The following is a 22,824-nucleotide window of genomic DNA, read 5'->3' as shown; positions in this document are numbered from 1 at the left end:
AGCTGGGTCAAGTCACTTTCCCTTTCACTCTTTGTCTGAATTGTTCTTTTCACTAATATGCAGCTCTGCAAGGCAGGAACTCTCTCTTACGGTATATCCAGACTACCTGCCAGATCGGCGGGTAGCGATCGATCTATCGGGGATCGATATATCGCGTCTCGTTTAGATGTGATATATCGATCTCCAGACATGCTCCCATCAACTCTGGAACTCCACTGAGGTGAGCAGCAGAAGCAGAGTCGATGGGGGAGTCGCGGCCGTCGATCCCGTGCCATGAGGACTGGAGGTAAGTCGAAATAAGATACGTTGACTTCAGCTACACTATTCCCATAGCTGAAGTTGCGTATCTTACATCGATACCCCCCCCCCACACACACCACCACACACACACAGCATAGACCAGGCCCCTGTCTGGCTAATTCTAACATCAAAAACAACAGGCCATTTAGGGATCTGTATTCCCATAATACAAATACAACAATATGCCTTGGCCTGGGCATTCTCCTAGGGAGGGAAGATAGATAGATAGGAGCAGGGGCTCTATAGGAATCCTGCCAACAGAAGCTGGATCACTACATCTCCAGGCTGCCCATTCCCACTGAAAAGGCTCCATCAGTCAACTGCAGAGCTGGAGTTGTGAGTGTTGGCCGCTGCTGCACCCATGGCGTGGCAGATTTTTGTCAGAAGCCAGGGATGGCTCTGTGGGAGTTGGGCCCATTAGAGGATAGTCCCCAACAACTGATGGCAGATTTGTAAAAGCTGTTAGATTGACTAGCGATGGCACAGCAAGCATTCTCTTACAAGGAGGACAAAAGCCCCAGGCTAATAGGAAGCAAAGACCTTTCAGCACTCAACTACAGTAAATAAAGATGAACTGAAGGGTCAAACTTTGAGTCCACTCCAAATAAAGTAAGTGCACACTCTTCCCTGTAGGCACTGCATGCTTATATCATTTGGCTGGTATCTGTGGCAATATTTAACCAGCTTAAGCACAGTGGTCAGCATTCCCCTTCTCAGAGTTCTCAAAGCCATCTATCTAATCTAGGGTGGCTTACCTGACCCCCAGCTATGCCTTTACATTAGCCCTGCACAGACACACACAAGTGAAGTTTAAGGTTTTGAAGCCAAGGGCTTAACTCTTATCTGAAGCTAGCAAGAAAATGTTTGTCTGTGAGAGGCTGATCCTGGTGTTGCAGTGGGGGGAGGAAATCAACATAGAAAATCAGTGGGGCCAGAATACATAGCAAACACCAGCTTGTTGATGATTCAAGGGCCCCCTCACTTCCAGGGAGCCAGGGCACTATTTGTTCAGTGCGGGGCTTTCCGCATTATTCTAGCAATGGATTTCAGCTTTCTGCTGCCTTTGGTCGAGGTGGTCTTGCCCATGTGCCATTTTTGCATGGGAGTAGTTTGGTGGTCCATCGCAGGTACCAATGAGCAGCATGTCGTGGGTTTTGGACATGCTCACTCTGGTTAAAGACTGGGGAGAGGTCCTAGCAGCTGTGCTTCTTACAGCTCCCCAGGTAGGAGGCTGCCTGACTGCCCTTTTAACCCCGGAGAATGATTGTCTCACACTCCACCCTGTTGTGAAACCATCTGTCCTTGGCAGGTGCTATGCATGATGGCAGACTCCTCAGTGCAGCAACCTTCTAAAAGCCTCTCAGGGAGAAAGATCACTTACTCTATGGCTTCTTCAGTGCGTGACTGTTGCTTTGTTTTCTGGAAGAAGGAAAGAGAGAGGTCTCGGTATACAAGACAGCTGACCTTTTTCTTTTTGTTCACACTAACAGGTACGTTTCCATGGAAGCGAGGTGCAGTTCAGTCCCTGTATTAATGGGACTCCCAGAGTTCATGACTTTGAAAGTTATCCCATAAACCCAACTCATCATTTCTAAAGGACTAATGTTGCTCACAATGGCAGACACCTACAAACATCATCTCCAAGGTGACTAACGTCCAGATAGCCTAGGACTCAGCTTTGTATTTTCATGCTCTGAGGAGGAGCAACAGCACACACATCCTGATCCTAACCAGCCCCTCATGCAAACAATTTCAGTGTACCAGCCCTTGCTACAGCTTCAGGCATCTAGGCCTAAGTTTTCAGCTGTGACTGATTTGGAGGCTTTGCTGCTTTAAAGGAGTTGGTTTCTAGAAGATAGGCATTCAGCATTTTCTGAAAATCAGCCCCATGTAATGGTGTCTCACACTGGGCACCAATAATGACTAGTCTCTATTGAAAATTTGAGCCCTGGTTTCCCATGTGTCTATACGTTGCAGTGTTGCAAAGCCATTGCAGTAGCTATCAACCAACCCTACCTGCTGCCTGTCTTCTTTGAAACAGTGCTCTCACAGCTCTCCTTGTAGCAGATGTCCTGGTGGACTTTGTAGACCCTCTTGTATCTGTTAGCACAAAGAGGACACAGCAGAACAATTTGCTGTAGACAGACAGTGAAAAGGGTAGAGACCTGCCTGGCCGCAAGCACTGGATCCTTGTGTCTGCTTGTGGAGTAGGGTTTGGTCAATCCTGATCAAAAGACTGGTGTCATGTCCAATGTTGATCAAGCTCACCACCAGCCCAGTGAGGGGAGAGCACTGGCCACTCAACCACCAGCTGCAGAGTCTATTGGCCAGGTTCAGAATGGACTTCTAATCCTTAGTGGAATCCCGGCTACTCTTAGAGTCGGGGAGGGAGCCAGTTTTCTGGCTGGTACTTACAGCAGGACAGTTTGGGGAGTGAGACGAGACCCTTCCAGAAATGGTGCATGGGTCTGGTGCATAGCTAAGAGGTGGCTGGTACGGAGGGTAATACGGTTAACAAATGGAGCCTGGAGTCTAGGTTCTGATGGGTAAGAGCCCAGTAAGTATGTGCTGTGACTGGCTGCCACTGAAGACCCACCGGTTATCACCCTGCTTTAAAATATGACTGCACTGTCAGCTACTTTATTTCTCTATTCTGTGAAGAGGAAAGGGATTAAGAAGGCTTTACATAGATGGAAATGCTTAAAGAAAGTAAGCACCACAGCTCCGTTCAACTCAAACACAGCTTTGCTATTGCACGCTTAATGGCCAGCCTCTCCCATAGCACTTAGATAGCTCAGGGGAGCCAAACAGACAGACAATGGACCAAGGGTGTCAAACAACAGCCTAGAAACATTTGAGTAACTGACCCAGTGATAGCAACTAGAGCATCGGCACTGCCCCCTAGTGAAACAGCAGTGCCAGCTGCATTCCGGAGGGGGAGAGCATGTTGAGACGGGTTCGGCAGACAGGAAATACTCACTGTCAGACTGGTTGCGGCCCTAATTGACAGCGAGAGAGAGAAATCTCTGCTTGTAAGGGAGATAGGGGAACTGGAGAAGATGACCCAGCCAGCCAGCCACCCTCCAACCAGCTCACTCTCCCTCCTCCCTGCCCAACTCCCGGGGGAAGAGGCACTGGTTGACTTTGCATAAGCACAACACAGGCAGACACCCCAATGTCTGGTAAAGGTGAGGGGTGGGTACAGTGTTATGTTTTCTAGATGCTCCAGAAGCGCCAACATTTCTAGTGTCCTGCACTAGCCTACCACCTGCCTTCCCCACACTGATAAAAACCCAGCCTACTGCAGCACAGCCTGGAGCCGTCCCTCGAGTGCAGAACCACACCTACGCCAAACATCAGTGAAGGTGCTAGGACAGATTGTGGAATGTTTTTTGGCTGCTACAGCTGCCCCCATACTGCAGCTCCCCCTACTCTGCATAAGACATGGCCAGACAAGATAACAAAAATGAGACAGGGACAAAATACATCCGGAAGCAGCTGATCCTCATGCCTCTGCCTTGGGGTTCCAAATCCAGCTGAATTGTACCCTCAGCCACCACCCACGAGCTCTCCATGGGGCCCAGTGTAAACAGGAAGGAGGAAGGGCAAGAGGCGAGCTATACTCACAGGTAATGGCAGATGCCGCCTTCCCAGACAGGAAACGACTTGGTTTCTGAGTACAGCCGTGTGCAGGAGTGGGGCAGCTTCTTGCAGGCTAAGCAGAGAGAAGGGGCGAAACGGTTAATCTGAAGCCCTATTAGCAACAGGACACCCCAATTATGGAGGAAAATCTGTCATTAAATGAATGACACTAACTGCTCAAATCCACTTCCCTAGCAGCATGCATTTACCCCAAGCGAGGCATGGTCCCTGCCACCAGGATTTGCTAAGCCAGCCAGCCAACCCCCAGCTTGGGTGGGTGGAAGTTGGGGGCCAGGTTTTAAAGCAGGGCTATAACTGGGGAAGCGAGATGGGGATTTAGCAGCTGAGGACAGGAAAACTGTTTCTGCTTGACACCAAACAGAGGGTGAGAGTCCTAGTGGCAGCAATGCATGAGGGGAAATCAGAAATCAGGCAGCTGCGTTTATTCCCCTGCTGAATTTCCTTTGTGCATCTGTGAAATATTTGCCCTCATATATGCAGTACTCTGGGCCATCTCGGTGCCTGCCTGACATCTGAGGTTGCGCAGTAGGGCTTAGCAGTGCCAGGCTCCTGCCTTGGATGGCAGTGCATGCCCTGTGACATTTCCTAGGGCCGTCAGCCCATAGGGCTTGCTAGCAAGCAGGATTTGTTATGTGAGGCTGGCTGAGTATTCTTTAGCCAGGGGGCCATATAATGTGTGTGTTAACAGCACAGTGGCTGATGGTGACCAAAGCACTGCTGCCCTTCCCAAGGAGCCATGGTAGTGCCTGTAAGGCACCAGCTCCATGTTCACGATGGCTACCGCTGCAGAGGTTTGTGGTATCTGGGGGACTGGGGTGTGTGTGGATAGAACTGGAATCCAAGTAAGACCTCTGGCCCAAGGGCAGGGAAGAGGAGCTAGTGGCTAGAGCACAGGATTAAGGGGTCCACCCGCATTCAAGTCCCATCCCAGCTCATCCACAGATGCTGTGTGTGACATTGAGCAAGTCACTTCAGCTTCAGCCTGCCTCAGGGTCCCATCTGCAGTGGGGCCACCAGCTCAGCCCCACCTCCCAGGGGTGTTGGGAGGGTATGGCCGTTACCACATGGGAGGCGCCTGGATGCTTCCTGGATGGGGACCACGTCAGTATTTTGACAGAAGGTTTCCAAAAGCAGTGCGTGACTTGGGGCACACAAGGAGGCCTGGCACACAGGGAGGCCTGAAAATCAGGCTGTCTGAGGTGCCTCCGGCTCCATCCCCAAAGTCACTGCTCACTCTTGAAAAATCTTAGCCTCAGCTCTTATGGGCACCATCTCCAGGAGCTCTAGCCCCTTGGGCACTGCACCCTAGCGTGGGGGCTGAACTGATCCCTCCAGCAGCACACAGGGCTCACTATTGGACCAGGCCCCACTGTGCGCAGAAAAAGCAGCTCCTTTCCCTGCCCTTAGTCTTGGCCCAGGTTTCTTGCCCCTCTGCTGAAACACTGCTCTCACCTCCCACCCTGCTCTCTCTTAGGAGAGCTAGGGCAGGAGGCAGCAGCAGCTGCAAAGCCCAGACACTAGTGCTCCAGGGGCAGCCTTGGAGTGACGGGCTGCGCGAGACAGCAGGGATGGGGCAGACAAGCAAGCTTTTCGCTGGGAGGGAGGGGCAAGCTAGGTCTCAGATCTGCCCTCCCACAAATGAATGCTAACAGGGAGCAGCCTCTTCTCCCCTCACGCAGCAGCAGCCTCACGACCCTGGCCCCCAGCCACTTGGGAGGAGAGGTGAGGGGGCTGGGGGCTGCTCGGTATGATGGAGTCTGAGGGGTGGAATTCTGTCTTCCTCTGGCCCTGCCGGCACCAAGGCAGCCTGTCCTCAGTCACATGGGCATGGGATAAACTACACCAGGGCCGCTGTTGGGCATTACTGACCCGGCACACCATGGTCTACCTTGGCACTGCTTCTCCTGGCGCCCCCCAGCCTGCAGGACAGGGGCTCCCTGCTGGTCCAAGCCCTGCTCCCTGGTGTAACTGACTGCTTGTCACGGAGTGTGGGGGAGTCCGGCCCTGCACCCCTCTTCCTGGGACCCACAGTGACTCTTAGCCAGCCAGTAAAACAGAAGGTTTATTGGACAACAGGAACACAGGTTACAGCAGGGCTTGCAGGCACAGTCAGGACCCCTCCACCGAGTCCTTCTGAGCTTTCAGGGTGCTTGGATCCTAGCTAGGATACCCTGAATTCCACCCACACAGCCCCAAGCCCAAACTCAAACTGCTTCCCTCCTGCCACTCCCTTCCTTTGTTCCCCTTCCCGGGCAAAGGTGTTGACCTTTCCCCTCCCTTACCTAGCTCAGGTTACAGGCCCTGGCATCGTCCATCCCCTAAAGTCCTCCCCTGCTCTCCCACTCCCCACACAGACAGTCCCTACTGCATCACACTGCTGCAGCCCTAGCATTGGCTCTTCCCGCCTCTCACTCTCTGGTCTCATGGCCGGCGGGCAGCAGGGCTAGGGATGGGGGAGAGGGAGGGAGCAGCTGTAGCCTCACCTAGTTCACAGCGTCTGCCCTTGAAGCCGGGCATGCAGTCACAGAGGTAGACCTCAACACCTGGGATGCAGGTCCCCCCATTTTTGCAGGGGTTTGTAGAGCAGTTCTGGGTATCGTCTGCAAATACAAACACTAGCATCAGGCCGCTCCAGCCTTTGGCGGAGGATGCACATCCAGGGGTCAAAGTGTATGGCCTGGACAGAGTGCCATAGCATGCCCAGCCAGAGGGTTGGGGGTGGGGTGCGGGAGGGGAGGAGATTATAAAGTGCTGTGCTGCACCCTCTCATGCAGCGGTTCAGAGGTCAGAGCAGGAGGCTTCAGGGAGAGCCCCATGGTGGTATGGAGGCTCTGAGTGTTGTGGGTGCTCAGCATCTCTGAATCAGGCCCTGACTTAAGGGTGTCCCCTAGGTAGGCGCTTTCACAGTGAGCTGCCCGCACCCAAGGACTAGTCTGTAGCCTCCTGTGTGGAAGTTCTGAAATGGCCAGCCAGGCAATGGGTTGTCTCAGTGTCGTAACAAGGGCGAGGGAAGTGAGGCACTTGCCTCAGGTGCGCAAAACGGAGTGGCGCAGCCCTACTGCAATCAGCGGCACTTCGGTGGCAACTCTACCGCCGCCGCTTCTTCGGTGGCAATTCGGCAGCGGGTCCCTGAGTCCCTGTTGGAGGGAAGTACCTGCCCCTGAATTGCCGCGCTGCTTCATTCATTCTTTGGCAACAATTCGGCGGCGGGTCCTTCTCTTCAAGAGGGACTCAGGGACTTGCCGCTGAAGAATGAATGAAGCGGCGGTGGCAGGTCCTTCCCTCTGACAGAGACACAGGGACCTGCTGCCAAATTGCCGCCAAAGAGCCTGGAGCCGGCCTTTGCCTCGGGCACAAAAATTAATTGTTACAGCTCTGGGTTGTCTCCCACTGGTTTTGTCCTGCACCTGGCAGTTGTAGCCCTCATGTTCAGGAATCATAGAATATCAGGGTTGGAAGGGACCTCAGCAGAACAGCCAACCCCCTGCTCAAAGCAGGACCAATCCCCAAATAAATCCACAAGTCCCTAAATGGCCCCCTCAAGGAGGGAACTCACAACTCTGGGTTTAACAGGCCAATGCTCAAACCACTGACCTATCCCTCCCCCCACAATGCTGCTGGTCAGAGACAGTGATTTATGCACACGTGGGGAGATGCGGCACGCTGTAAATGGCTGATCCCCATGGAGCCAGGGCTGTTACTCAGCATTTGGCAGGGCCGCCCGGGGGGGTGGGAGGGTGAGGGGGGAAGTGGGGCAATTTGCCCCAGGCCTCTATGAGAATATAGTATTCTATAATATTGCAACTTTTTTTTATGGAACAGGCCCCCGAAATTGCTTTGCCCCAGGCCCCCTGAATCCTCTGGGCGGCCCTGGCATTTCAGTCTGACCCATAATAACCATGCAGATCACTTGCAAAGTGGGGCTGTGGATTCAGGTTTGGATTTCAAATCTTCCCAAAGTTTGGAGCTGTCTAGCGCAGGGGCTAGTTTGTGACCAGCTTTAACGGCTGTGTCCCATCTGTGAACATAAAACCCCCTCTCGCCAGACTTACGCTCTCTCTTCTGGTTCTCAGACTCCGGCAGCTGCAGTGCCAGGCCAACCCGATTGGTCGATTCCTCCATGTTTTCCAGCTTCACCGGCGCCTCAGGTTCTAGGAGAACAACCAATAATATTTATCCCTTTTATATTAGAACCTAGGCAGTGCCAGATGAGATCAGCCCCAAGGGCCATCCAGCCCAGTCACCAGCACCAGCTGCTTCAGCGGCAGGTGGAAGGTCCCCAAAGGAGGCAGCAGTAATCTGCCCAGAAAGACACTTTCTTCCTAAACTCCAACAAGCAGAGGCTGTGTTAAGGCCTGAAGCATTCAGATTTATTCCTTCCAAAATGCTTAGTTTTTGTTTTGTGAATCCTGGCTCCTGTCATTCAGGCCATTTTTATCCATACAAATGTCCAGTCTGTTTGGGAACTCCCCTAAACTTAGCTCCTCTCCAAAGCCCCTCTCCCACAGTGATCACTCAGCACTTCCCCAGGGTGGGGGAGTACAACTAGCCCCATTGTGCAGAAAAGGAAGGGACTTAGCCACAGTCACCCAGGGAGTCAGGTGTCAGAACTGGGACTAGAACTCAGGTGACTCAGTGCCCTGCTCTCCCCTCAGGAGGCACAGCCAGGTGCCATTTCAGAGGGGTCCTCTGAATAGGATTTACATTTTTCTAGACAGGTTAACTCCTTCCTCCTTCACTATGTGGGGCCACAGGATCTGAATCCCTGCATGTAAACCCCAGCACAGCTACCGCTAGCAAAACCTCCTGGTGACGTGCATGGTCCAGGGGGGTCAAGAGATGGCTGCAGGGCTGTATTCAGCACAGCTGCTCGTTCGAGCACCCTGCCCATTTCCTCTCTCATTCTCCAGTCTCCATCCCTTAGCCCAGGCTGGGCTGGAGGCGGTGCTGGTCATGGTACCTGCATCCCGGGCTTTGGTTACCGTGTCTGAGCATGGCTGGGAGTTACATGGGGCAGCTGCCTACAGAAGGGTTCTCTTCAGAGGCAACTGGAGCCGGCCACCGTCCAAGACAGGATACAGGGAGAGCTGCACCTCGGGCAGCACCAGTCTGGCTAATCTGACAGTGCTGTTAGCAGCAGGTGTGGACCAGGCCCTGCAGTGCTCAGCTGGGATTGACCCCCTGCCCCAGCAAGTCACAGACTGGTGGGGAAGCAGCATGGCTCTGGGGCTCTTCCATGGCATTCAGGGTCAGCCTGTGCTGCTTCATTGCCAGGGCACTGCGGCCTCGCACATGCAGTGCCGGGACCCCTGGCCATTCCAACCCAGGGATCTTCTTTCTAGAGAGCTGAGCCATTGCCCCTGCCAGCATTTCCCTCGGCTTTGTTCTGCCCGCAGAGTCACGTCCACATCTGTTCTGGGCTGTGGGATTGGCCCCTTCTCCAAAGCTGGCTGGGGGCTGTGTGCAGAGAGAGCGAGACAGAGACTTTTCACACCCCTGAGGGGCAGGTGCTGCACACCTCAAACCATCTCAGATACACCTCCTGCAGTCCAGCAGGCAATCATGCCAGTGTTGCTCTCACACTCTATGTGGGACAGAGACCTGGGTGACAGACAACGGGGTTGGGGAGGATGGAGAGTACTTACGTGTTCTCACAGTGACAGATTTGCTCTGCAAGCTGCTGAACTTGGCACTGATCCTCCGTCTGCCATCCACCAGCTCAGTAAACCTGGAAAGGGAAAGAATTACTAGCCCTCGTACACTGGCCCAGAGGGTGCTCCCCCACACATAAATCAATGGGCTACAGCGCACAATTATATGGCTTGCTGACAAGAATTGCTCGTTCAGCTGGTGGGCCCTAGCAGTGGCATTCTGAGTGCAGAGAGCAGCTTGTGGAAAGGAATTGTGATGGACCACACTGAGCGTAGCATCAGCCAGAGGATGAATACGCTGGTCATTTAAACTGCGCCAATGGTGTTGCAAAATATTGTTTAAATTTGTTTTGTTTCCAGTGCTTTCCTGGAGCCTGCAAAGAGAAGGCTGTTTGCAAAGTCCTGTACCATTCCTCTTGGTGACATGCAGGCACAGAGGGGCTCCGATATCAAGTGGGGCTTCAAGGCACTACTGGGACACCACCAATCAGCATCAATGCAGGAAGCCTGTGGCGCACACTCCTGAAGTGCTGCATTAACACTACAGCAAGTGGGAACTGAGATGCAGAGAAATAACTAGGGGCACATTCTACTCAGTGACGTGGGTACAACTGCCATGGGGAGCCAATCCCATGGTGGCTATGCTGGCTTTGTAGCCACATAGCCCACTGCGGAATCTGGTGCTTCATGTAGGTTTTGGAGTCTCACTGCCCTTGACAGTTTCCTGTCTGAGGAGTTGCAGTGATTAGCAGGAGGAGTGCGTGTGGCCACGATATAGATGCGTTGAGCAGCAGAGGGCACCTCTACTACATTCTCCTGTGTCCCACCATGCATTTCCAGGGCATTCAGCCAGTCTACACCCCAGTGTCCGCTTTCTCCTCTGGGTTTATTGTGTCCCATCTCCTCCAGCTGCTCACCCCACTTAAAAAATCTGAAGAGTTTCTATTTAAAATGTAGATCTCTCCCTTGAGCAGAACGAGCCGGCCTGGTTTGTGTTACTGGCTCCAGGAAGGGGTGCAGCAGGCTGGTTCCAAGGTGGGAACAGCAGTAAGGAGATGGCTGAAGATCTGAAACATGAGCCAGGCAGCCAGTGTCCACAGGGATGGGAGTGGGGGTGGGGATGGGGGGGAGGTAGGGTGACCAGATGTCCCGATTTTATAGAGACGGTCACGATTTTTGGGTCTTTTTTTTATATAGGCTCCTATTACCCCCCACCCCATCCTGATTTTTCACACTTGCTGTCTGGTCATCCTAGGGGGAGGAGAGATTCCATGCTCACACAGCAGAGCAACTGACGAGCACTGGGCTGCATAGGTTGTAGCAACCTCATGGAGAGGTTACATTTGAATAGAGCACTTGGGGTGGGCTGTTTAAAGCTACTCTAAAACCAGTCATGGAAGTGGGGCTGGATGCTCAGTCCCCTAAAAGAAATTAGGCAGCCAGAGCCACCCACCAACTATGAACATCCCACCCACCCTTTGTACACATGGGAGAGGCAGGTGCACTCCAGCTCCCAAGGGTCAAAGCCAGGGCAGCAGGGGATTTGCTGGGAACATCCCCCATGCACTAACCAGACTGTTCTAGGGCAGGGTCCCTCCCAAGTGCAGGCTGCCAATCATGCAATTATATGGTGGATTTGTGATGTGGCCAAATATACACTGAGAACTAGAGCAAGGCCAGGAAATGTGGCTTACATGTGACCTGATCTGTACTGGAATGCAAAGATTCAGCAGAAGTGGCCCATTTCCGCTCTCATCCAGCTCCCAACACCACATGTTATTTGTGAGCGCTCACACTTCAAGCAGGGCTGGTGTAATTGCCACTGAGCCGGTCCCTACCTGGGAGCCTGCGAGGGTTCCTCCGGGATATTGTGATCAGCAAGCAGGCGCAGTTCCGGCAGTAATGCTGGGGGGAGCCTGTTCCTGAGCACCCGTGGCTGTCCTGCTTGGCCCCATCGCCTCTCCGGGGTTCCATCTCTCTGCACTGCAGGCCACAAAGGATTAGGCTTAGCCAGGACGAAGCAGTGAATAGTGGAGTAAATGGAGTGTAATTCTACCATCAAGCCACAGCCCCCGAGAGAGCCCACTCCCAGCTGGCCGGGGATTCTCCCGCTGAGCAGTGATGGCATCTGTAAGAATCAGTGTGTGTACAGCCAGCATGCCCCCGGGAAATGCCCGGACCCCCACGATGGCTCTGCCTCCACCCCATGCCAGATGCGCCATGCGAGACAGCTCCCCTGTGTCACTGCGTGCCCGGATACAGAAGGGGTCACACACACACCCAGTGTAGCAAAGGAAGAACCACGCAGGGTCCCTGCTGGCTTTCGAGTGGAGAACACGACACGGAAGAAGCGTTTCCTCCAGCTCAGTGAAACACTTGCAGGCCATGGCAGCTCCAGATCGTGGGCCATTTACATCCCCAGGTGGCTATGCTGCTTTTCATGGACATGCTGATGTTCCCATGCCCTGTTGTCACATCACTAGTTCAATGCCTGTCTCCCCCGCAGACCTCCTCCAGCAGAGGCACCTGTTCCCTTGTGTATGCTCTGCCCCCCCAGCATAACATTCCCCCGCCAGGCTCTGGGGAGGCCGTGGCGGGATCATGGACTTACAGGTCAAGATGTAGACATGGGCCGGCTCGCTGTGCCCTTGTCCTTGCTCGGTGTTCTGGATGGCCATCACGGACAAGCGATACCTCTGACCGGGAAGCAGGTCACGCACCGTGTAGGACGACAGCTTCCCATTGGGCACATAGCGGCTCTTGATGCTCTGGTTGGTGGTGACGTTGATGATATAACCCTCCACGGACCCTGCCAGTGGCTGGTCCCAGGTCATGTGGACAGAGGTGGCGCTGACTCTGGAGGCAGTGAGGTTCTGGGGAGGAAGAGGCCCTGTGCCAACGGGAAGGAAATATCAGTCCAAATGATTTCAATGGAGCGTCCCTTCGCTGATTACATGGCTCAAGCTGCCTGTGATCTCTGCTTCTGGGACAGCTCGGTGCTCTGAGCCTTGCCTGCCTGTGTTTAACTTTGCTTACTCAGGGTCTGTCTTCACTGCAGTTAACCCAGGCATTGCCACTATCCCCTTCCTGCCAACACCCAGAACCCCTCAGCTCACTGGCCTGGGGGGGGGCGGGGCTTAGAGTCCATGTGCTGCTTTCGCATTGGCTAAAGTCCTCTGAACCTTTCTATAATTCCTGCCAGGTGCACAGTTCTACCCCACTTCACTGGGACAAACTCAGAGAGGGGCTCAGCTCACTGCTGGAATGGCCTAAGCAGTCCTAGCAACACCCCAGGGGGACACAGCAGCAGCGAGGACCCAGTAATCAGGCTCTGGCTGTGCAGCATGGCTGCTTGCCCCCAGGCTAGGCTAACCTGGATGCTCAGGCCTGGGCTAGCTGTGAGCCCGGGACCAGTGTAATCGTCTAGGGCAGATCCTAGCATGGGGTGATCTGGTGCAGTGAAGTGAGCAGCACTGATGTAAACCCCACTGCACTGCTGCATCCAGGCCACATACAGGTTGTGCCAGGCTAATGACAGCAATGTAGTTCCAATGGGGCAAGTGTCCTGACTGCAGCCAGGGCCCACAGTGGGTGGCAGCTCTACGGAGCCCCTCCAGCACCCCACTTGCTAGGACAGGGCCCATCTCCAGACCTCTGCAGCACTCCTGGTTTGTTGCTTCAGCCCCTTCTCCGGGGTAACTCTAGTCTAGAGCTGAAAGTGCAGAGCCAGATCCTCAGCCTCGCGCCAGCGGCACCATGGTGCTGCGAAGCCAGGTTAGAGGGCTACCTGGCAAGTGCCCCTGGCAGGGAATTCCTGTGGGGTCAGCTCCTACACCACCACCCCGGGGCCTGGGGCAGAGTGTGGGTGATGCTCAGCCCAGCTGCAGGCTGGCCATAGCTCCAGCATGGCTCTATGTTCAGGGATGGGGCAGAATCAGCTCCAAGTGGAGGGACGGAGAGAGAGAGCTGCAAGCAGCTGCACTCGGCATTCACTGGGCACAGCAAGGAGCGAACCAAGAGGTTCTCCCCTTCTTTGACTATAACTAACAAGTGCATATGAAGAGTCTGCCACACAGCTCCCGGTTTAAGACAATCCCCACCACCTGCTTCTGCCTCCCCACACTTAGTGTCAAATCAGAGCCACTGTAAACAGGGCCTTCTCCACTGAGGCTGATGGAGTTGGTCCTGCAGGCTCAAGGGGTGAATCAGGCCCCTAGGCAAGACAGTGAGGCTGGAGCGAGCCAAGGGCTGGTTGTCTCAGGGAGTGGCTGCTCCCCCTGATGTTATTCCAGTTGGCAAGCAATGTGCTTATGCCATGATCTGGACTGAGGAATCCGAGGAGCATCACATGGTTCCACAGCCAGTGGCAGAATGGGGCTGCCCCTTTCTCTGTCTATCACTGTGCACAGGCATGGCAGGTCAGCCAGTGGAACAGCCCTGCTGATGGTCAAGGAGCAGCCAGGGCCTTGGGAAGCAAAGGGTACTTCTGAGCATGGGTTGGTGGGCCAGCCCCCGCCAGCCCGTGGGCAATACACAACCACAGCATGCTCCTGCCACCCTCCAGCACCAGACCTAGCACAGAAGTGGGATCCAGGCTGGTTTGTCAGGATGCAGCATGGACCCAATGACATCGGTCCGACCAGTCCCCTCCCCGCAGTGCAAGCAACCATGCTGTGTCTGGGGAGTGGCACACAGCCCAGAGAAGCAGCGGCTGCTGTCGCTGCTCTCCAGGCAGTGGGATGGTGCGAGCGGGTGCTGGCTGGGTCTGAACACCATGCTGGATGTCTTGACCATTGGTGAGAATTTCCCCTTCCCTGGGAGGGAGGCTGGCTTTGGAGCAGGTGCCCACTCTCCAGCTGGAAGCAGAGGCTGCTGTCTGTGGGCTCACTGTCTTAGCCTTATGCTCCCATTTGCTTCCAGCCAAAATGTGGTGAGCAAGTTCTAAACAGAGCCACTCCGTGCTGACCCTCAGCCACACAGGCCATCTGGGGCTGGGCTGCTCTACGCTGGCAGGGAACCCCTAAGGGCAGAGGGTTGGAATGAGTCCTTCACATCCCTTAGGACATCACAGGCTCCTCCTCAGGGAATGGCCATTTAGGCTCCGGCCCTGAAGAAGAGGCAAGGGAATGTCTGGTCGCACTCACGAGTCCACACGTGGAAGGATGCCATGGCCTGGCTCTCTGAGGGAGGATCTTCCATCTCCAGCCCACTCAGGGTCGACACGTGGATGAGATACCTCTCCCCTGGCCGGAGGTCCCTGAGGCGGAGGAGGCAGAGGGAAGGAACGTAGGGTTGATTAGCTCTTATGGCAGAGATTTCCAGGCAGAGATTGCATCTTTCCCATGTCTGGATGGCACCCAGCATAACAGGCCCCACTCTTGACTGGCCCTCTGACAGAAATACTCACTACACTTCCCCGCCTCCAGTGACTGCAATCCCCAAACTAAGAAATCAGGAGCACTGATGTGATTTCCAAGAAGCCTAGGGTGGGGCAGAAACCTGACTGTATTGTGTGATGGACTCTTTACTACACAACCTCTCTGTGGCTATCAGTGTCCACACAGTCACTCAGCACCTGCACCATGGGTGTGTGTGTGGGGGAGGGATCGGTTTTAAACTACTGCCATACATAGTGTTACAGGGAAAGCCAGGTTGCCCACTCTCCTAGTTACCAGCATCAGTGGGCATGTGATCACAGCTTGCACCGTCAGCTGTGGTCCTCCCCACAACCATTGTAATGGAAGGGGTGAGGAGGGCCCTGGGTGCTGAGCACGTGGGATGTAGGTTTCTGCTGGTGCGTGCTGCTCTCTGCAGACGTGGTGTGGTGTTCACACTGCAGTCATCTGCACTGTAGTGGGTTTGGGCTGGGTGGACAGAGGGGCCTGTCATGCATCCCCCTAGAATGGAGGAGCAGGAGCAGGGTCCAGAGCTGAGAGCAAAGGAGTGGGAGTGGAAGTGGGAGTTAGAGCAGGAACCAGGTCAGTTCCCTCTGGCAACTGCCACCAATGGCCAGGACAAGGCAGGGAGCATGTGCTGCAGGAACTGCGATGGCTGGTTTCACCATCACTACCGAGACAACAGACAGAACCGATAAACAGCACTTTACCCTTCCAGGACCTTTCACCTAAGTCTCTCAGAGCGCTTTACAAACATGTCAATCAAACCCCACTGAATATGTAACTTATCACATACAGGTCCTGAGATCCTAGGTGATGAGAGCCTGCAGAGGACTTTACACTGATAACATTTGTGAAAAACCTGAGCCCACGATTCATAGCATGATCCTGACCCCACTGGATCTCCATCGAGCTCAGCTGGATTAGCTGAGTATGGAGTTGCAGGAACCAAGTGTGGCAAATAGGTAAGGGTCAGGAGTCACGCAAACTGTCTGAATGTAGGGGTCCCTCTTCTGTTGCATACACATTCTTATACACCACTTATTGCTGTAGGATCTGAGCGCCTTCCAGTAGGGCATTGAGCAATGTGACTAACATCTGTCACATGTTATTTGTTCTCAAGCACCGAAACTGACAGCTGGGTCTGAAGTGTCTGTCACTGGTAGGTAGAGAGGCCGCTGTCAGCATCACTAGCACGTTAGTGTGTCTGCTTATTTACAATATTGAGAGATGTAACAGCTTGGACTTCAATCCTGCAATTTACAACATACCCGCAGAGAGTCCCATCGAAGTTAGTGGGGCTGTCCCTGGACACAGCCGTCTACCAGCATGGCAGAAATTACAGCATCGTGGCATTTGCTTGGTTCTTCACCTCATCCTGAAACTTGCCTATTGCTGATACTTGGTAGCTATCCAGCACCGTTCATCTGAGACATTCATTCACAATGCCCCTTTGAGGTAGGCCAGTACCAGTGCGCACAGCCTCACATGGCCAACAGATACTAAAAACTAGGTTAAAAAAATCTTAATGAAGAGAAATTTGGTGAAAGGTAAACGCCTGGGTTAGCACTGATCTCTCCCTGTCTGCAGACCACAAATGCACTTGTACACTGAAGCTGATTTCAGTTTGTGTCCAATGGGAGGCCATCACATTGAAGTGTGGTCAGTTTAAAAAGGCGGTACCCCGAACCCCCTGCTAGTTTTGTGGGTTTTACAATCACATATTCCTCTGTTTTACAATCACGTTCTCTCTTTCTGCCTTGTTGCTGAGTGAAAAGGCCCATACAAAGCAGGAGTTCCCCTAGGAATCAGCGAGGTTGGAAGCAGGAACTACCCACACAAACAGTAACTAACTACCCAAGAAAGCAGTGGGACTGATTAGATATAAAGTGCTATAAAATGCATGAAGCAAATGGACTGGGGAGAGAGAGAGAGAGAGAGATTTTTCCTTTATAATTCCTCTCCATTTTTAGGGCTCCTCAGTGATACCTGTTACAAAAGTGGGTTAAGCAATGCTCAGACAGCAGGGTGGTTCTTAAGTCAACAGCATCTCTTTAAATATCTCCTAGGATCATTAACCACCTGCTCTCATTGGTCCACACTCTGCCCTAGGCTGCAGTCCCATGTGCAGTATCCTGGGTATGTGAAGCCAGCAGATCTCCACCAGGGGCAAACCTAGCCAAAGCATTATGCCACCTTCGACTCGCAGTCCCCATGGAGGGGCTGGGGAGCAGCTGAGGGAGAGAAGAGTTTGGCTAGAGAACACTGATCTCCAGTCGTGCTATCTGGTGGATGGTCTCCTTTGCTCAAGGCCCCAGGACTATGCCAGGCTCAGTTCAGTCACAGCCCAGAACTCGGGGAATTATTTCCCCTTGTTTCTCCCAGTGTCTAGCCCCATCTCTTAGCTTGTGCCATGCCCTCCCTCACCTGAACGTGTACTTGGCCACACTGCTGTTCAGCTCCACGGTGCGGTTCTCCAGGTCCCCGGGCTGGCGGATGGAGATGCGCACCTTGCTGATGGAGGAGTGTTGGAGCTTGTGGAGAGCCCACTGCACCGTGATGGTGCTGGCCGTCACATTGGCGATATCAAATCCCTCCACTGGGCGAGGTTCTGTGGGGAGGAGGAAGCAAAGGCAGGGGGTGGTGAACAATAGCCTTGAGAGCCCCTCAGAAGTCAGACATGGTGCTACCTCTCATCCCTATGGGGCCTGTGCCCATGTGTACATCCCCATGACTGTTCTCCTGCCCCTTTGAGATCTTCCTGTCAGAGCATCGCATCTCAGCCCAGTTGCTTTGCCTGGCCTCCCTGGGCCACCTAGCGCTTGCAGTGCTTCTGACAGACAGAGCGGGAGGCCCGCTCCCACTGGGTGCCAGGGAGCACCAGTGCCACAGCCAAAGGCTGGGGCCTGACCCTCACCAGGCCAGCACATAGCGACACTGCTGGAAGGCTCCTATCCCCCACTGTTTTGGCCCTTAGTGCCCACAAGGCAGCAGAACCCATCCCCCAAGCACCAGGCTGGGACCTGCCAGCTTGGCACTTAACGGCACCAATGAGAGGGAACCCAGAAGCTACTGTTTCTGATGTTTCCCGAGGACTTTGAGGACCAAGTTCAGCTCTCCACGCTAAAGAGAGAAAGAGCAGCTGAACCGGCAGCCCAGGGAACAGGCCTATGTGTTTGTGGGGGGGTTCTCTGCACTCCAGCAAGGGAGCTGGGTAGAGTTTGGCTGTGGGCACATGGCTATGCTAATCAGGTGGGCATCACCCTCATTGAGTCCTAGCAGGCTGCTCTGGTTTGTGGTGCATGCGCCAGACAGTGGCTGTAGGATAGGAAAGCTTATTCCCAGTCTTTGAAATACTTGTCTTTCAAAAGGCCAGGCGTTTCCTAGAACAGGGCAATGGAGATGGTGTGGTCCAGTGGGTAGAGCACTGGACTAGAACTTGAGACACCTGTTCCTGGCTGAGGGAGTACATCCCCTCCCCGTGCCTCAGTTTCAAACCCACCACACACACACCTTTTGGCCATCTCAGCTGTTTCAGTAAACTCTTTGCTGTCTGTCTCTCACCAGGGGACCCCCACCTCAGCTGGGACCTCTAGGTGCTACTGTAAAATACATAGTAGGAGTTGAGGGAGCACAGGCCTGACCCAGGGCAAAACTGACTCCGTATTAATGGGAGACACAGCAGCTGGAAGGAGCTGTGAGTTGTGAGCCTGCAAGGGAGTGAGAACATAGCAATCAGCCGGGACGGCCAGCTACTCTGTCCCCAGAGGAGACCCAGGCTCTACCCTGCTAATGTTCACATGCAGCTCAGGACTGTACTTGCACTGCTGTGCAATGGCCTAACACACAGCTGGGAGGAGTCCTGCAACTTGCGGCGGGACCAGTCTAACCGGGAGCCTTTCCCAGCCAATACGGACATGGTGCTCAGTACATGCTGCTTTCTACTGACTTAGTGGCTGTGCAGGGGACCCAGGCCTCACCCCTGCTAAACATGTGCCAAGGGGGGCTCCCATCTGACTCTAAATGAATCAGTCTGCTGAAGGCAGGAAGGTGCTGTGCAAAGTTCATTCGCCCTTTCCTATCATCCTCGGTGCCCCTGCCCTACCAGCTGGGGGGGCTGCCCTCCCCTCTAGGGCCTGCTCAAAGCTGGCTATGCTGTTTCTCTCTCCTGACAGCATGCCAGGGGGTGAAAGCTCAAGGTGGGAGCCATTCTCTGTGCCCCAGCTCAGCTGGATGGTTGAACTCTGGGCAATACAGGAATTGCCAGACTGGATCAGCCCTGTGGTCCATTTACTCTGTCTCTGACAGTGGGCAGCATCAGCTGCTTCAGAGGAGGACAGAAAACCCCAGAATGGACAACCATGGCATCAGCTGCCCTGAGGGAAGTGTTTTCCTACCACTGTCACTTGGTGATTGGCTTAGGCCCTGATGGAGGAGGATTTTGATCCCTTCTACATTAGTCTGTTATGCTTTGTAACGTAACTCTGATCCCCTCACTCTCCATAAGAGGTCCAGGCCTGTTTCGAACCCTAGGAAAGCCTTGGTCTCAATGAGATCCTGTAGCAGGGAATCCACAGTCAGTTACATGGTGGGTAAAAGTATTTCCTCTAGTAGGGTGACCAGATGTCTCAATTTTATAGGGACAGTCCCGATTTTTGGGTCTTTTTCTTGTATAGGCTCTTATTACTCCCCATCCCCATTTTTCACATTTGCTGTCTGGTCACCCTATCTTCTAGGCACTTTTACAGTTCTTGCCTTTCAGTTTCTTTGAACGTTCCCTTGTTCTAGTGCTAGGTGATAGGGTGACCAGAAGTTCCTTGAGATACCCTCTCTAGACCACTCATTATGCACCTTTACCATGCCTGCTCTGATTTGTCTCCTCCATCTTTGCACCCTTTCTTTATAGGAAATTCTTTCCAGGGCTGTAATTGTTTTCAGTGCCCATCTTTGAACTCCGCTCTAGTCCTGCAATACCCTTTTGTAGAGAGGATGACTAGTCCTGGAGACAGTACCCAGGTGAGGCCGCACCACTGAGTTGTCTAAAGGCATGAGACTATTTTACAGATTCACCATCCCACTTCTTATGCACCCCAACATTTTGTTGCTCTTTCAACCTCTGCTGCACACTGAGCAGCGAGGTCTTCATTGACCTGTCTACAGTTATCCTAGGTCCCTTTCCTGAGTTGGCACGCTAAGCTTACAACCCTGCGCAGTGTAGGAGTAACTCAAATCACTCCTTCCAACTGGCATTACTTTGCCTTTATCAACACTGAATTTCCTCTGCTGGTGTGGTGCCTATTCCCCTGGCATGCTCAGGTCTCTGGTATTCCTCTCAGTTCTCTCTGGTCCTGGCTGACCTAAATAAACTGTGCCACCTCACTGCCCCCCCTTCCCAATCGTTAATAAATAATATTAACTGCAGATCCCAGCAAGGAGCCACTAGGTGCCCACAGCTAACCTTATGCCATATGAAAATTGACCTGTTAGTCCTCCTTTGCCTCTGGTCTCTTAGTCAGTTCCTGATCCATTTCAAGGTCACCTCTCACCCTGTGGTTACTCAGTTTCCTTAATAGACACTTTGAAAGCCCAACTAAATCATCTCAATCAGTTCTCCTTGAGACACTAGTCTATTGACACCGTCAGTGACTGAGGAGATTTTCCTTGCCAGATGCTTGCCACTGGGCCATTAGGTTGGTGGGAGGGCCTTGTTCATTAAGAGGTTGCTATGTATACATAAGGATGCTGGTTTTAGATTTAAATGGATATTTCCCAAATAAAGCTCATAGATGCAAGAAAATATCTGTATGCAAAACAATGTTTTTCATACAACTTCTGGTCCTTGGAGGCCATTCCCACCCCTGAGCTCCCATGTTGCTTAACACACTCCAAAGTGGGTTGTGGGGCAGGATGGATTGTCCTGTGGGCTGAGGGGGCTTTTAGACCAGTGCACAACTAGCTTAAAATTTTGCTGTAGCGTTAGATGATGGAAAGCAAGCTGGGATAGCCGGGAAGCAGGTCCTGCCATCCGTTAGGAGGTAGCATTGGCTGGTGGGTCTCCATGAGCTGTCTGTGCAGTAGCAGCCCCCAGCTGGCGTTGGAGCATTAACCTAGGTGTTGGACAGAGGCGTGCATGCTCACGTTTCTATTCCCCTTCCGACGCTACTCACTAGTGCGTGTGATGAGCATGACAGGCCTGCTGATGTCGTTCTTGTTGTTCACGTTGCGTTTGACTGAAAAGACAGAAATATTGTAGGCTCTGCCAGAGGCTAGTGCCCGCAATTGGTGGGCAGAATGACTTCGGTCCACAAAATCTGTCCTGCGGTAAGAGCCGTCGAAGGATACGTACGTCACGGCGTAGCCGTCAATCATCTGCCTGGCGACTGGGTCTTCGGGGGGGTACCAAGAAATCGACACCCCTGTGTCCTCCACCCTGACCACCTTTAATGATGTTGGTGGCAGCAGTTCTTCAGGGTATCAATCAAAGCAAAGGGAAGAAGTAACATGGTAAATCTTTAGGCACCAGACCCCTGGGACTGACCCTCCAGCACACAAACACTGGCTGACAGGACTGTGTCAAGGTAGCTGTGAGAGCAGCCCTGATATACAGCCCAACAGTCAGGCACAGTGCAGGGAGTGTGTGCTGCTGGGGCATGAGCCTGCATGGTGCTGAGCACTCTCCACTCCCAGACGGTTCACACAGGCCCAAAAGCTGGTGCCTGCTGCTCCTTATCATCCTGTTTGAGTCCTGAAGAAGGACCCTGGGGCATGAGCTGGGTCAGGGCCCCACTGTGCTAGAGACTGCCCGCCCAGTCTGAGATGAGCATTGTCCTGAAGAGCTGGCAGTTTAAAAGCAGACGAGCAAGACAGAGGTTATCAATCCCCATTTTACAGACGGAGACCTGAGGGCCAGACACAGTGTGTCTGCAGGGAGTGTGCAGCAGAGCTGGGAACTGAATCCAGGCTTCACGAGTGCCAGTCTAGTGCCATCCTTTCTCTCTCAGACTGACTTCAGCACCTTAAAGAGTTGCTCAGCACCCAACAAGATCAAGCCCCTCTGGCACCTTCTGTCTGCAGGTATCACCACACTCTAAGACGAGGCGGTGATTTGCCCTGATGCCTGAGCCCGGCAGTGCCAGCCTGTTGCAAGTGGGTCTCGCCCAGGCATAGGTTCCCCCACCCCACAGTGGGCTCACACGACTGCATCCTAGCAGTGCACATGGCAGCTTATGCTGTCTGTGGTGACAGACAGGACTCACTTGAGTCGCCATCCAGCCCCTTTACCTTTTTCGCAGCTCTTGCCTGTGTAGCCCACCTTGCAGGTGCAGCTGTGGGATCCATTGCTAGGCAGGCAGTAGCCTCGGCTCCCACACGGGCTGTAGAAACAAGGATCGCTGGCTGGGGGAGAGGAGCAAGACCAAGGGTTATGGCTCACACTGCCCAAGAAGCCCAAATAAAAAATGTTAATTACTGTTCAAGGCTGGCAAACAAGCCAGGTTCAGTGCATGCAGCCACATTGAATTAACTAGCCATGCTAAAGTACTGGGGGCTCTGGGAGGTCATTAGCTAAATCTCTTACACCTAGCCAAGGCTTACCTGTCTCGCAGTGGTAGCCGAAGAAACCCTCTGGGCAGACACACAGGTAGGAGCCACCATAGTTTTCACAGTCCCCTCCATTACGGCAGGGAGCTGATTCGCAGGCATCCACTTCTAGAGGGCACAGATACACTCAGTCAAACATCTGCCAGAGACAGCATGAACATTAGAGGAAACTCTGAATCCCTTGCGGGGACTCTTGCTGCAGATGCAGCAGGTGA

General features: G+C 53.4%; 1 protein-coding gene across 5 annotated transcripts in view; it reads right to left on the bottom strand.

The window, feature by feature from the left end:
* Window positions 1–22,824, bottom strand: part of SNED1 (sushi, nidogen and EGF like domains 1) — a 123,867-nt gene that overhangs the window by 7,660 nt on the left and 93,383 nt on the right. For 3 of the 5 annotated variants that reach the window (XM_050965334.1, XM_050965333.1, XM_050965337.1), the window contains 13 exons: window positions 22,604–22,717; window positions 22,292–22,405; window positions 21,178–21,474; window positions 17,438–17,621; window positions 14,759–14,871; window positions 12,226–12,504; window positions 11,453–11,597; window positions 9,609–9,691; window positions 8,016–8,114; window positions 6,447–6,563; window positions 3,928–4,015; window positions 2,317–2,400; window positions 1,682–1,719 (listed from right to left, as the gene is read on the bottom strand). In XM_050965334.1, coding sequence (XP_050821291.1) covers window positions 1,683–1,719; window positions 2,317–2,400; window positions 3,928–4,015; window positions 6,447–6,563; window positions 8,016–8,114; window positions 9,609–9,691; window positions 11,453–11,597; window positions 12,226–12,504; window positions 14,759–14,871; window positions 17,438–17,621; window positions 21,178–21,474; window positions 22,292–22,405; window positions 22,604–22,717 — 1,754 coding nt within the window. In that variant the 3' untranslated portion in view covers window position 1,682. The remainder of the gene's footprint in view (window positions 1–1,681; window positions 1,720–2,316; window positions 2,401–3,927; window positions 4,016–6,446; window positions 6,564–8,015; window positions 8,115–9,608; window positions 9,692–11,452; window positions 11,598–12,225; window positions 12,505–14,758; window positions 14,872–17,437; window positions 17,622–21,177; window positions 21,475–22,291; window positions 22,406–22,603; window positions 22,718–22,824) is intronic. The other 2 variants (XM_050965335.1, XM_050965336.1) reach the window with 2 other exon arrangements.

Source organism: Gopherus flavomarginatus, chromosome 8 (genome assembly GCF_025201925.1).
Source record: "Gopherus flavomarginatus isolate rGopFla2 chromosome 8, rGopFla2.mat.asm, whole genome shotgun sequence".
NCBI classification, from domain to species: domain Eukaryota; kingdom Metazoa; phylum Chordata; order Testudines; family Testudinidae; genus Gopherus; species Gopherus flavomarginatus.
The sequence above is the reverse complement of the archived record's forward strand: the minus strand, read 5'-3'. Positions and strand labels throughout refer to the sequence as shown.